Raw genomic sequence first — 13,685 nt, forward strand, 5'->3', positions numbered from 1 at the left:
TCTACTCTTGATTCATGATGGAAAGCAATAGAGAGAGGTCATCCATGAAGAATCTTTGATAAATGGTTGATTGTTATTTATTTTATATTTCGCTTTTTCAGGCACTTCAAAGCAGATTACATTCAGGTGCTATAGGTATTTCCCTATCCCCAGGGGGCTTAAAATCTAAGGACCTCTAAAGTTCAAATAACATCTTAATGCATTTTAGACATCATAATTATAGGATAATAAGGAGATATCAACTAAAGCATTTTACAAGAACTTAATACAACATTATTCCTATTTGTGACTAATTAACTGAGCAATTCGGAACCCCTTCTCATTCTACTCCAAAACTGCTGCTGATACCTGTGGGGAGTGAGCAACCAAAAACTCTTTTAACTGTTTAGGCTCTAGAAATATATAATTATTGCTTTTATAAAATATACAAGCCCTACAAGGGTATTTTAAGGTAAAGCGGGCCCCAATCTTAATTAAATCTGCTCTCAATGATAAGAATTCCTTTCGACATTGTTGTGTCGATTTTACCACATCCGGATAAACCCAGATGGGAAAACCATAAAATTTTGCCTGCCTATTTCTGAAAAACATCCTAAGTATATTATTTCTCTCTGAGAGAAAAGCAAAAGAAATAAGTAAAGGTTTTCTTTGAGAAATCTCTAACTCCAGAGATTGCTCTAATATATCTGTTAGGTTTAAGGCTAAATTTGGCTCTTCCATCTGGGTAACCTGATGTAGGTAATATGCCTTCACAACTACGGGTAATGCAGCTTCAGGAATCTTTAATATTTGCTGCATATATGTTCTAAACAAATTTAAAGGTGCAATATCTTTAATTACTGGAAAATTTATTATTCTCAGATTATGAGCCCTCAGAGAATTTTCTACCGCTTCTAATCTTTTAGACGTATTAATTTCTGACTCTATCAGTTTCACCTGATTTTTCTCTACCATTGTAATCTTACTTTCAAGCAACTCTGTTTTAGCACTAAAACGTGTAATTATCTCATTATTAATCATTGTCTGTTGTTTGGTTTCCAACGTAACCTGTGAAAGAACTTTAATTGAACTTTCAATAGATTTCAAGATAGACCATATACCTTCCATAGTAATAGGGTCAGATTTCTTTATCATAGAACTAACAGTTAGAGCTCTAAGCTGTTCATCTTTCCCATCAACAACAGTTCTTTCCCCCCTTTCTTTACTTAAAAGTGACGTATAATTAGCAGCTCCATAAGTCTCTGGTGTAGAAGTCATTACCAATTCCGGTTTATCAGAAATCTCTGCTGCTGTTGCCATTACAGGTGATGGTATATCAATATCTCCAGGGTAGGAAGGCTTCTTTGGAGATCCGGGGCTCAAGGTGATATCTAAAGTCAAAGGGGGTGGTATATGCTCCTCTACCAACCCCTTAGCGACTGAGCTTTCCGGTATTAAGGGCCCAGGTACTGAAAAAAACCCAGGAATTTGTAGTTGCCGAGAACTTTAGAAGTTTTTCGTTATTTATATTTTAGATTTCTATGTATTAGACATCAATTTTTCTGTAAAGAGTTTAAATCTTGGAAAAGTTTCAAAACTGAAAATAAAGAATTGAAAAAAAAAAAATAAAAATAAAAAAAAATCTAAGGACCTCATCCACTAAGCGTTTTTTTCCATAGCCTTAGTAAATCATGTCCCTAAGTTTGTATCTGAGGCAATGGAGGGACAAGTGACTTGCCCAAGATTACAAGGAGCAGCAGTGGGATTTGAATCCTGGCTTCCCTGATTCACAGCACGCTGCTCTAACCACTGGGTTACTATAAATGAAGAAAACGCGCATGGTCTCTTATGAAAGCAGATGAAACATAGTAAGAAGACAGATCTATTGTGACTTGATGAGAAGCATGTGGAAAGAAGCTATTTATTATGGCACACAACAAAAGCAGATAGGAAGGGGTAAGGAGAGATTTCAAGCATAGCATCGCTGATGAGACCTGGACAGGAAGAAATAAGGAGAAATGAGTCAGTTTTCAAAAGGATGCTGAATACATGCAGACTTGGATTTGTCAATAGGCACACGAGACCTGGGGGCAGCAGTAGGGTTGCCAACTTTTCTACAGACCAGGACTGGGCACTTGAGAATGGGGGAGGGGGGGCTCATTTGCATAAGTTTACATAAATCCTAAATCCCATCTCTTAACTATCTCAACAGCTCATGTACAATATTTTTGGATCATACTTATAAATCCAATAGAAGGTTGTAGTTAGTATGGCTCTCACGGAATTACATTTTAAAATATGTGGCGTTCATGGCTCTCTCAGCCAAAAAGGTTCCCGACCCCTGTTATAGAGGCTATGCTCTAGAGCAGGAGTGGCCAACTCCCGCCCTTGAAAGCCACAAACTAATCATGTTTTCAGGATATCCACAATTAATATGCAGATCTGTATTCAATGGAGACAGTGCATACAAATCTATCTCATGCATATTCATTGTGGATATCCTAAAAACCAGGTCTGTTTATGGCCATTCCTGCTCTAGAAGAAATGCACATTAGAATATTTATTTACAAGTTTCTTCACATCAAAGTTCTGTGCAGTTTTATGTTCTATTGACAAGTTTTATTGCATCACTGAAGAATCAATAGTACATGTTTTGATCAACTATAGCTTTGCTTAGACGAAGGCCAAAACATTACTAACTCCCAAAATTCAAACAGCAACAACCCTATCCTGGACCTTGGAACATCTCCTAAGGAAAACTAAAACTGAATACGTCAGACTGCTATAGACCCCCAAACAGAAACTCACATATGTGAAACACAGATAAACCCTCTCCAAATGCAGAATAATGGACCACAATCTAGAAACTAAAATGTACAAACTGAACTGGAGAACCCCCAAAATCAGAGTCTATAGTGCAACACTGGAAAAATAAAAACACCACCACTATCCAACACTGCTGCCTCCTTCCCCTACCCCTGTCTTCTCCAGATGCTGCTGATTCTAGGCCTAGACTAGGGCCAAAAGTGATTCCTCCTCTCACCCCAGAAGATCCCCCATCTTCTTCCCAGCACCTCCCTCAATGCACCCCTCATCTCCTACCAAGCATTCCCTAATCCCCTCTTTCCACCATCCCTCTGACCCCACACTCTTTGCACACCACCATCTCTCCTGTCCACCAACCTCCTCGCTCTGCCCACCATTCCCTTGACCCCTCTTCCCACCATCCCATTAGTTCCCCTTTCCTAGGCCTCTTACTCTGGCCTCTGTCCATCATCACCCTGAACATTGTCCTAGCATTCCTCTCTCCCCCTTTCCACTTTCCTGTCTAGCAACATAAGGTTTTTCATTTTCCCCTCTTCCAGGATGGCTCCCAGATAGCAATTCATCCCCCCCCCCCCCCCTCCCGTTCCTTACTGGTGTAGGATTTCTACTTTGGACCTGTCAGTCAAGTGTGAATGTGAGAACAACTGAAGGAGAGGGCATTAGTGTTTAGAGCCATAAAGCTGCAAACCAGGGATACTAGGGATCAGATTCCACTGCCACTCCTGACCATGGGCAAGTCACTTTACCCTCCATTGCGTCAGGTACACACTTAGATGGTAACTTTAAAACAAGGGCATGGGCACTAGGGATGTGAATCGTTTTTTAACGATTTAAATTATTGTCCAATAATTTTAAAATCATCATTAATCGGTAAGGGACTCGATACAATAGGAATTCCCTCGATTTATCGTGAAAAATCGTTAAATCGAGTACGGGAATTATTTGGGGGGAGGGCGGGATAGTTAAATCACAAGCGATTGTGATAAATTGCAGGAAGACCTTGTGAGACTGGAAAATTGGGCATCCAAACGGCAGATTAATTTAATGTGGATAAGTGCAAGGTGATGCATATTGGAAAAAATAACTCATGCTATAGTTACACAATGTTAGGTTCCATATTAGGAATTACCACCCAAGAAAGAGATCTAGGCATCATAGTGGATAACACATTGAAATCGTCGGTTCAGTGTGCTACGGCAGTCAAAAAAGCAAACAGAATGTTGGGAATTATTAGGAAGGGAATGGTGAATAAAACGGAAAATGTCATAATGCCTCTGTATCACTCCATGGTGAGACCACACCTTAAATACTGTGTAAAATTCTGGTTGCTGTATCTCAAAAAAGATATAGTTGCAATGGAGAAGGTACAGAGAAGGGCGACCAAAATGATAAAGGGGATGGAATAGCTTCCCTATGAGGAAAGACTAAAGAGGTTAGGTCTTTTCAGCTTGGAGAAGAGACAGCTGAGGGAGGATATGATAGAGGTGTTTAAAATCATGAGAGGTCTAGAACGGGTAGATGTGAATCGGTTATTTACACTTTTGGATAATAGAAAGACTAGGGGGCACTCCATGAAGTTAGCATGTGGTACATTTAAAACTAATCAGAGAAAGTTCTTTTTCACTCAACACACAATTAAACTCTGGAATTTGTTGCCAGAGGATGTGGTTAGTGCAGTTAGTGTAGCTGAGTTTAAAAAAAGATTGGATAAGTTCTTGGAGGAGAATTCCATTACCTGCTATTAATTAAGTTGACTTAGAAAATAGCCACTGCTATTACTAGCAACGGTAACATGGAATAGACTTAGTTTTTGGGTATCTGCCAGGTTCTTATGGCCTGGATTGGCCACTGTTAGAAACAGGATGCTGGGCTTGATGGACCCTTGGTCTGACCCAGCATGGCATGTTCTTATGTTCTTATGAGGTCAACCAGACCTCTCTGGTTCTTCATTCTGTACTCTCCCTAGCTGACTCCTCACCCTTTCATGTTAGAGCTAAAAAGTGATTTCTGCAGGCCTACCCCTCATCAGGAGCTGGCAGCTGCAGTAAATCTACGCGACTAACAAGCTGCTGTGCCAAATTTAAAATAAAGTTGCATGCACGTAACTGTTGGCCCTGCTCATGCCCCACCCATTTATTTATTGCTCAAGCACACGTATATACTCGTGTAATTAGCGGCTTTTAAAATGTGCGGAGCTCATGCTCAGCCCAGATACTCGAATATGTGGACATTTTAGCAAAAGCAACCTTTTTAAAATTCAGCCCTTAGATTATAAGCCCGCTGGGGACAGGGAACTACTTCCTGTACCCGAATGTTATCTGCTTTGAAGTGCCCGAATAAGCAGAATATAAATCAAATAAATAAATATTATTAATGAATTGATAATAATAATAATAAAGAATAATATCAATGGGATTGCCAGTGAAATCTAGACAACTAATTTTTGCATTAAAATGACTCTAAATCTTGCCAGCTAAAACTTTGCCAGTTACAATGAAGCCTGCTATATGGCAGACCAGACCCTAGCTAGCTAATTCTTCTTCCAACCCCAAGCATGATTCTGAGGCCACTTATCTTTTATCTGGATATACAGGGTGGCCCATGGAAAAGTAGCTTTGGAAGCAGGCTACGTTTCCATGGGCCACCCTATATTTAACCACCTAACGAATCTGCCAACTCTGCAAGGTAAAATATTCACTGCATGGAATCTAGCAGGCTAAGGTTATACTTATCCAGCTGAAACTCTGTGCCTAGCATACTAAGCCAAATGTTTTGTATGCACATTTTTTATTTTGTTGTTCATTCATGTATAAAAATGTCTGTAAGTAATTGGATGGAGCTTGCTGATGCTCTTCTTTCATGCTTTTCTGTTATAGATGCCTGTGTAGCAGTTCCTCAGGGGAAGGAGTTCATCACAACCTTCATGGAGGACTGCCAAACGAACTGTCCCCCAGACAGATTCCAGGTCACAATAACTGGCTATACTAACTCCACTTCTGTTACCATCTCTCTAAATCAGTTTAACTTTACGAAAACGTTTACAGTCAATGAGCAGCAAACCGTGTCTGTCCAGATTCCATCATCAATAGAAATATCTGGGAACACGAAGTCCAGCAAAACTGTTATCATTCAGGCTGACAACGACATATCAGTTCTCTCCTCCAATGCCGACACAAGTGTATTGTTACCTGTGCAAGAACTAGACACTGAATATTACCTTGTAACCCCTAATGAGGGGCTATCAGAGGTCCTCAATGAATTTTCCATTACAGCATATCAGGGCACAACAATTGACATCGACTTGAATGGGTCTCTTACATATCAGAATCAGAACTATGATACAGGGAGCAAACTTACAATCGCACTCCAGTCTTTTGAGAGCATCCAGCTCCAGAGCATAGACGACCTGACAGGAACCAGAATTGTAGCGCAAAACCCAGTAGCCGTCATGACAGGGCACTCCTGTACCACAATGAGCACCAATTGTAGCCATGTGTATGAGCAACTCCAGCCAGTCTCAAAATGGGGTACAACTTACATTGTACCCCCTGTGTCTGATCAGGCAAAGCCAGTCTCAAAACGGGACACAACTTACCTTGTACCCCCTCTGTCTGATCAGGCAAAGCCAGACATAGCCTATGTTGTTGCCTCTCAGCCCACACAGGTAAACTACGAGACTGGGAGCACCAAGGAAAGCAAGAACCTGGGAGCTGGAGAGTTCCTGCAGCTGGAAGTTACTGATGCCCTTTCCATTTCTGCTGATGTGGGCGTTCAGGTCGTGCTCTGGCACACAGGGTGGGACAGTGTAAAGGGATATGTGCATGGCCCGTTCCTCACGACTATCCCAGATAATGCATCATACTGCACAGACTATTACATCCATGGACAACAAGGTTTTACAAACTATGCTGTTATCATAGCTAAGACCTCAGCAACTGCTGAACTCGAATTTGATGGGAAACCTCTTAGCAGTGTCAACTGGCAGCAGATCGCAGATACTGAATACAGTTGGGGTGAATTCAACTTTGGTTCAGACTTCAGTTTCCACCTAATAGACCATCCAAACTCACCTTTTGAGCTGCTCAGTGTTGGATCTGCTGACACAGAAGGTTATGGATCAAGTGCAGTTTGCATTGGCAGTAAGTATATAAAGTATTCTCTTTGTATTTTTCATTATCTTTGATTTTTCCTTTTTGATTTTTGGCACCTGGAAAGAAGCAGTGCTATCTAGATTCTTAAAAAAAATCTTCCTTTTTCTTGACTTATTTGCTTTCTCTTTGGTTATATTCATAGATTTTCTTTTTTGCTTGTTCTAGTTTATTTTCTCTTTTATTATCGCTAATTGCTGGAATACAAGTTGTCTGTTTAGTGTCATAGTGTGTTGTATTTCTTTCACCTCCAAAGCAGGTCAATATCATTGTAAACACCACTGTTATCAGTCTCAGCAGAAAAACTGTAGAGCAGGCATTGCCAACCTTTGTTCTCAAGAGCCACAAATAGGCCTGGCTGTCAGGATACTTACAATGAATATGCACGAGATAGATTTGCAAGCACTACCTCCACAGTATGCAATATATATTCCTTATGGATATCCTGAACACCAGGCTTGTTTGTGCTTCCTGAGCACTGGCATTGGCCACCCTTGCTGTAGAGGCACCGATCTATTGAATAGGGAACTCACATTATCCATGTAGTAATCCTTACAATGGTAGAAGAGGCCTCAACCAAGCTGACTATTGCTGGACTATCTCATGATAACGTGTTCTAACATTTTATCCTAGGTAAGTCTTTGGCTTCTTGCAACACAATGCAGTGCAGAAACAAGGAAACGTGTAACGTCCTGAATGGTCAGCCGGTGTGTGTGCCAGATTCACAAGCAGTCTGCTGGGCCTTTGGGGACCCCCACTACCACTCCTTTGATGGCTGGAACTATGCATTCCAGGGCACCTGCACCTACACCATTGCCAAGTACTGTGGGAACGATACCACACTTCCAGATTTCAACATAGACGCCAAGAATGAGAACCGGGGTAGCACCAAGGTTTCTTATATCGGCCTTATGACACTCCAGATATATGGATACAGTATCACGGCAGTGGCATTTGAATACGGCCAAGTGCGGGTAAGTTGAAAAGCTTTGCTTCTATTATATTTTGCTAATATGTTCTGATGTTTAACACATCCTCAGGACAATTGTATCATTACCTTATATGGCAGAGACGTGTTTTCAGATCAGTTGAATGCCTGCTCAGTGTTATCATGAGATTTTATTCCAGTCCTGGATTTCTAGCATCTATTTTAATAGCTTCTGCAGAACAATGAGGGCAATGGACTGGCTGGACTACAATTGCAATAATAATGTGGGACTTAGCAACATTTCCTATGAAATTGTCTTTGTTAACTTCGGTGAATAAAAACATTCAAATAAAGAGTTAGTGATTATGTTGACTGTAGTAGTAGTAGTGGCGGTCAGCGTCTTCTGATGATTCGATAGAAGGCACTTGGTTCAGATGATGACAAGAGAAACCCTCTGTTATTTGAATGTCCACATAAAATTGTTATACACGTGCCCCATCTTTACACTCAAGTAGGTTAATCCCCAGAATGGTCTCCATCGCCTTTCTACAAGTTTTACAGTTTTCACCCCTATACTTTCTCCTGCAGTTGTCCCCTTCACCTGATTTGGATTTCAAGGCTTGGGCCAAGCACATAAACATTTCTGCATAGCTTGAATTGAACCTTGGCGTGCAAGTACAAGTCTAACATGAAACAAGTTAAGGCTGTGCCGTGATGCAATAAGGAAACCTGCTCTCAGAGAAAGGGATATTTTCAAAGGGATTTCTCTGGATAAAGCAGCGCAGAAATGGATCTATGGAAAAATTGTGACCAATCTGGGCATAAAATGTAATATAAAATTGCTTGTAGCCTGCACTCGCCAAAGTTTGGAGCGGGTGCACTGTGTGCATGTACTTGTACATGCAAAGGGAGAGGCATCCCAGGAATGGAGTCTGGGTGGGCTTCGGACTTTCAGGCATACTTAAGGTTTATTCATTTTTCTATCCCGTCATCTCAGTAAAACCATCATAACAGTGTACAAAGCATGAAAATACAATAAAAAGGCAGTCAATAAAAACAAAACAAATATAATAATAATAGAAGTATCGTATTAGTTAAAACAACATAAAATATAATTATAAACAATCATTTTTAAAAAATAAGTTAGAAATAAGATCAACAAATAGATAAAGTGACATCAGTGCTTGGTTAAGGCTAATCGCAATGATAGCCTTAACCAAGCACTGGTTAAGGCTTGGTTTTATCACTGCGATTCTGCTTATGCACACTTAAATAGCCAGGTCTTGAGATCTGCTTTAAATGTTTTCATATCGGCTTGTAGTCTTATATCTGTGGGGAGAGTGTTCCATAGTTTCGTACCAGCTATAGAGATTGCTCGTTCGCGTACTTGACTTAGTCAGCTAATCTGATTGTTGGAACCATTAGTAGACCTTTATGAGCTGGCCACAAATATTTTTGAGGAACATGTAAACGTATAGAAGTAGTTAACCATATATTTAGTTCAAAAAGTATTGTGCAGAACTGCATGCACCAGACAACAGGGGTAACTGAGAATGTTCTGCTGGAATAATGCAAGCCTGCTTTGAAAACTGATATAACTTATGCGCAGGTTTGTTGGCTGACTTTTGCATGATGTGACAAAATTATCCACTACCAGGGTAATTGAGCGAAGGCATTTCCATGGGTGAAATGGTGCCTTACCAGGGGAAGTGGCCTGTTATAACATTTCCTGCCCAACATGTGGGTAAATGCAGTCTCAGATGTCCTGTATGCACGGCCATTTACCCAGACTCAGCGGAGGAATTCCCGGGGGGCGGGCTTGGGGAGGGGTTTTCATTTACATGCGTACATTTGCATTTTAAAAAGTGCATGTGTAAATTTTCCTGAAAAAGCATTCAAATTAGTGGTTTTGGTGGAGTCATTTTCAAAGCAGCAATATGTGTGTAAATTGGCTTTGAAAATTGGTGTCTCTTATGTGTAGTTGTGTCACTGTTTTTATATCCTTACAGTGAATAACAGTTCTATTGGATATCTGATATCTATGGTAAGGATAATGGCCCGGATTTTAAAAGCCCTACGCTCACCGGGCCTATTTTAAAAAGGCCCAGCCATGCATGTAAAGCCCCGGGATGCGCCTATGTCCCGGGCCTTCGGAAAAGGGGCGGGGAGGGGTCAGAGCCAATTGCAACTGTGCTGGGGGACTTCTGGCATTGGCATCAGACATTGCAAAGTGTGGTTTTTGTTTGTATTAACAACCTGCTTTTCAGTTCTTAGGGATAATTTGGAAATCTTTAGCTCAGGTGATTTTTTACAAATAGGCACATGGACTTCGTTTGCTTTTAATGGAACCTCTCTGTTGGGATGCCCTAACTCTCCTGTTTCATTAGTATCCTTCAAGGATACATTTCTCCGAACCATGCGCTGCTGAGCGACTGTCGGCTTTCCCCTTTGTTCTAGTTTAAAAGCTGCTCTATCTCCTTTTTAAAGGTTAGCGCCAGCAGTCTGGTTCCACTCTGATTTAAGGTGGAGCCCATCCTTTCAGAAAAGTCTCCCCTTTCCCCAGAAGGTTCCCCAGTTCCTAACAAAGCTGAATCCCTCTTCCTTGCACCATCGTCTCATCCACGCATTGAGACTCCGGAGCTCTGCCTGCCTCTGGGGACCTGCGCGTGGAACAGGGAGCATTTCAGAGAAAGCTACCCTGGAGGCTCTGGATTTCAGCTTCCTGCTCTCCTCTTTGACAGTGAGCGGAGAAGAAAAGGGGAATTGGATTCAGACAACAATCAATGCTGAGCCCTGACTTTTACAGCCTGGAGTACTGATTTGCAGACATTATGGAAAAAGCAGCAGCATTTAGTATGAATTATCAGGCAGGCTGCTCACTCTCTAAAAATGTTGCTAGCAATAATTTTGTTGTGGGTGTGACAGTTGCTTGGTTTTGATTTTTAATATTACTGCCCTTACCATAAGCAGTTTGCTGGGCAGATTGGATGGACCATTTGGTCTTTTTCTACCATCATTACTATGTTACTATTATCTGCTTGTTCTTGCTGGCCAAGTGGATGGTAATCCAGCCCCACTGCTATTTTAATCCCCGTTCACCTGGAATTTCTATCCCTAAAGATTCAACATTGCATTTTGCTTCCTACAGAACTTTTATCCTGTTAGACTCAATGCCCTCTTTAACATATTGTGCCAACCCTCCACCAAGTTGATCCAGCCTATCGTTTCAATATAATTTCTACCCTGGTATCCCAGTGTCCCATTGGTTATCCTCTTTCTACCAGATCTCTGAGACACCAAATATCTACTGCTTCATAGAGTGTTATATACTCTAACTCTCCCAACTTATTCTTTAGACTTCTAGTATTTGTATACAGACTTTTCAGAGTATGGAAGAGTAGCCTAATGGTTAGAGCACTGGGCTACAAGTTAAAATCCCACTGCTGCTCCTTATGAAATGAGTGCTTTATTGTGTTTATCGTTCAATATCTCGCCAACAGAGCAGTATCATGGCGATATCACACAATAAATGTGATATTTTGCATCTACCCATCCAGGTTCCCTCCCCGATTACAATGACCTTCATTACATACAATTTTTGTGCATGAATAACGCAAATGCATGCAAACAAGGACATACAATCCTATGCAAATGTTTTATCATGGCTGACCGAGAAGGTGGTCAGCACTACCTATTTCAAATGCTGTAAATGTGAGGCAGGAGCCCCAAAACCTTAATGTTGGTCCCGAGGCTCCCGCCTCGCATTTAGAGGCGGTGAAAAAAGAAAAGGTTTGTAGCAAAGAGGGGAGATTAAGTGGGGCTCAGGGCTGACCCCTGTCTCAACTCGGGGCCGTCACTTGAGGTGGACCCGATTCCACCAAATAAAAAAAGAGACTAAATATAGTCACACAGCAATGGCCTCCCCACCCCCTCAGATCCTACATAAAGTGACATCCTTGGCCCCCAGGTCAAGGGGCCAAGGTAAAATCCACAGACCTTACCCCGGTCATATGGATGGGACAAGGTCCAGCCAATGCCATTTTGGAAAATGGTGCTCCCCGGGCTGGGTGTGAAGGTGCATTTGGCCCCAATATGGGATCCTCTACTGCAATTTAAGGTTCAGGCGCATGCAGGGGCATGGCCAGGGGGTGGGGGCATGATGGCTGAAGGGGAGGCAATAGCTAAGACCCTATTTTAGACTTTAAACGTTTGGGGAGGGTGTGGGTATGAGAAAGGGGGCTAGGGTTTGGCCAAGATGTTGATGGACTGTGGGGTGGGGGAGATGGGTGGACTGGGTTCTTACTGAGATGTTGATGAACTGGGAGGGGACTGAGGGGCTGGGGCCTGGTCGAGATGTTGATTGACTGGGGTGGGACTGGGGGGGGGGTCCCAGAAGCAGGACAAGATCTTATTTTGATGGATTTGGTAGGGGGATTGGGAGGGTGGGGCCGTTGCCACACAGGTTCTTTTTTTTATTTTTAAACTTTGGGAGGAGTTGGGTGGTGGCGCCAGCTTGAACCGGAGGTCAGCCTTGAACCTTGATCCCCACTCCACTTCACCACTTTCTTGCTATTTTTGGGGGGGGGGAGGCAGTGGCCTTTTAAGACTGAAGTTGGGCCCTTGAGGTTGGGGCCGCATCGCACATTATTTGGCCCCGTGAGATTTGATCACAACACAAAAGAATGTACCATGGAGCCTCAATTATTTTGGGGGGGAGGGGCCCCACTATCATAGAGACAGCCCCCTGTGATAATGGGACCCCTCCCGTGAAAAAGCATCACAGTTTAGTCCATCTAGGGTTAGACTGTAAGCCCCTCTGGGGATAAGGAAATCCCCAAAGTACCTGAATGTAATCTGCTTTGAATTTGCAAAAAGTGGAATATAAATAAATAAATAAATAAATAAATGTTTTTTTGCTTGTATTGACAACTTGTATAGGAATCTTTTTGTCCTTTCCTTAAAGGCATCTGGTCCACTTTAACTTGCATTGCAACCTCTCTTCTGGGAAATCCTAATGTCTCTGTTCTCATAGTATCCTTCAAAGATGCATCGTTCTGAAGCGACTGTAGGCTTTCACCCATCGTCTAATTTAAAAGCTGTTCATAATCAAATAATGGCTATGTGCAATGCATACAAGCTTTCATGCAGTCTGTGACATCCTAGTGAATGTGGTAGTAGTGATGATAATGAAGATGTTGGTATATTTATTTTCTTCTAGGTGGACAATCAGCTGTTGAGTTTACCCATCACTTTGAACGATGGAGAGCTTCAACTTTACCAGACAGGAAGCTCTCTTCTCATCCAGACTGACAATTTGAAGGTGTACTATGACTGGAACCAGTTTTTAAAAGTGCAGATATCCAGCAGCTACTTTGGGAGTGTCTGCGGCATGTGCGGCAACTACAACGGGGACCCTAACGATGATTTTATGACTCCAGAGGAGGTGGCAGCTCCCAGTGCTACTGATTTTGGAAAAAGCTGGAAGGTAGAAGACGGTGACATGTTTTGCTGGGATGACTGCAATGGAGAATGCCAAACGTGCAGCCAGGATTTGCAGAATAAATATGAGAGCGAGCTCTTCTGTGGCTTGATCACCAAGCAGGTGGATGGCCCCTTCAGAGAGTGCTATTCTGTGATTGACCCCCAAGTCTACATGGACAGCTGTGTGTACGACATGTGCTTGAATGATGGCTACCAGCAAATCCTATGCCAGTACTTGACGGCATATGGTGAAATCTGCCAGAGGAATAACGTTGCCATCTATGAATGGAGGAATATATCTGGATGCCGTGAGTAAAGCATTA

At 42.0% G+C, this 13,685-nt stretch overlaps 1 protein-coding gene across 1 annotated transcript in view; it reads left to right on the top strand.

The window, feature by feature from the left end:
• The window catches only part of LOC115075651 (IgGFc-binding protein-like), a 152,608-nt gene that overhangs the window by 44,178 nt on the left and 94,745 nt on the right, over positions 1-13,685 (top strand). The window contains exons 4-6 of the mRNA XM_029576225.1: positions 5,682-6,944; positions 7,587-7,927; positions 13,100-13,670. Of these exons, the coding sequence (XP_029432085.1) occupies positions 5,682-6,944; positions 7,587-7,927; positions 13,100-13,670 (2,175 nt within the window). The remainder of the gene's footprint in view (positions 1-5,681; positions 6,945-7,586; positions 7,928-13,099; positions 13,671-13,685) is intronic.

The sequence above is a fragment of the Rhinatrema bivittatum genome, chromosome 14, assembly GCF_901001135.1.
Source record: "Rhinatrema bivittatum chromosome 14, aRhiBiv1.1, whole genome shotgun sequence".
Lineage (NCBI taxonomy): Eukaryota > Metazoa > Chordata > Amphibia > Gymnophiona > Rhinatrematidae > Rhinatrema > Rhinatrema bivittatum.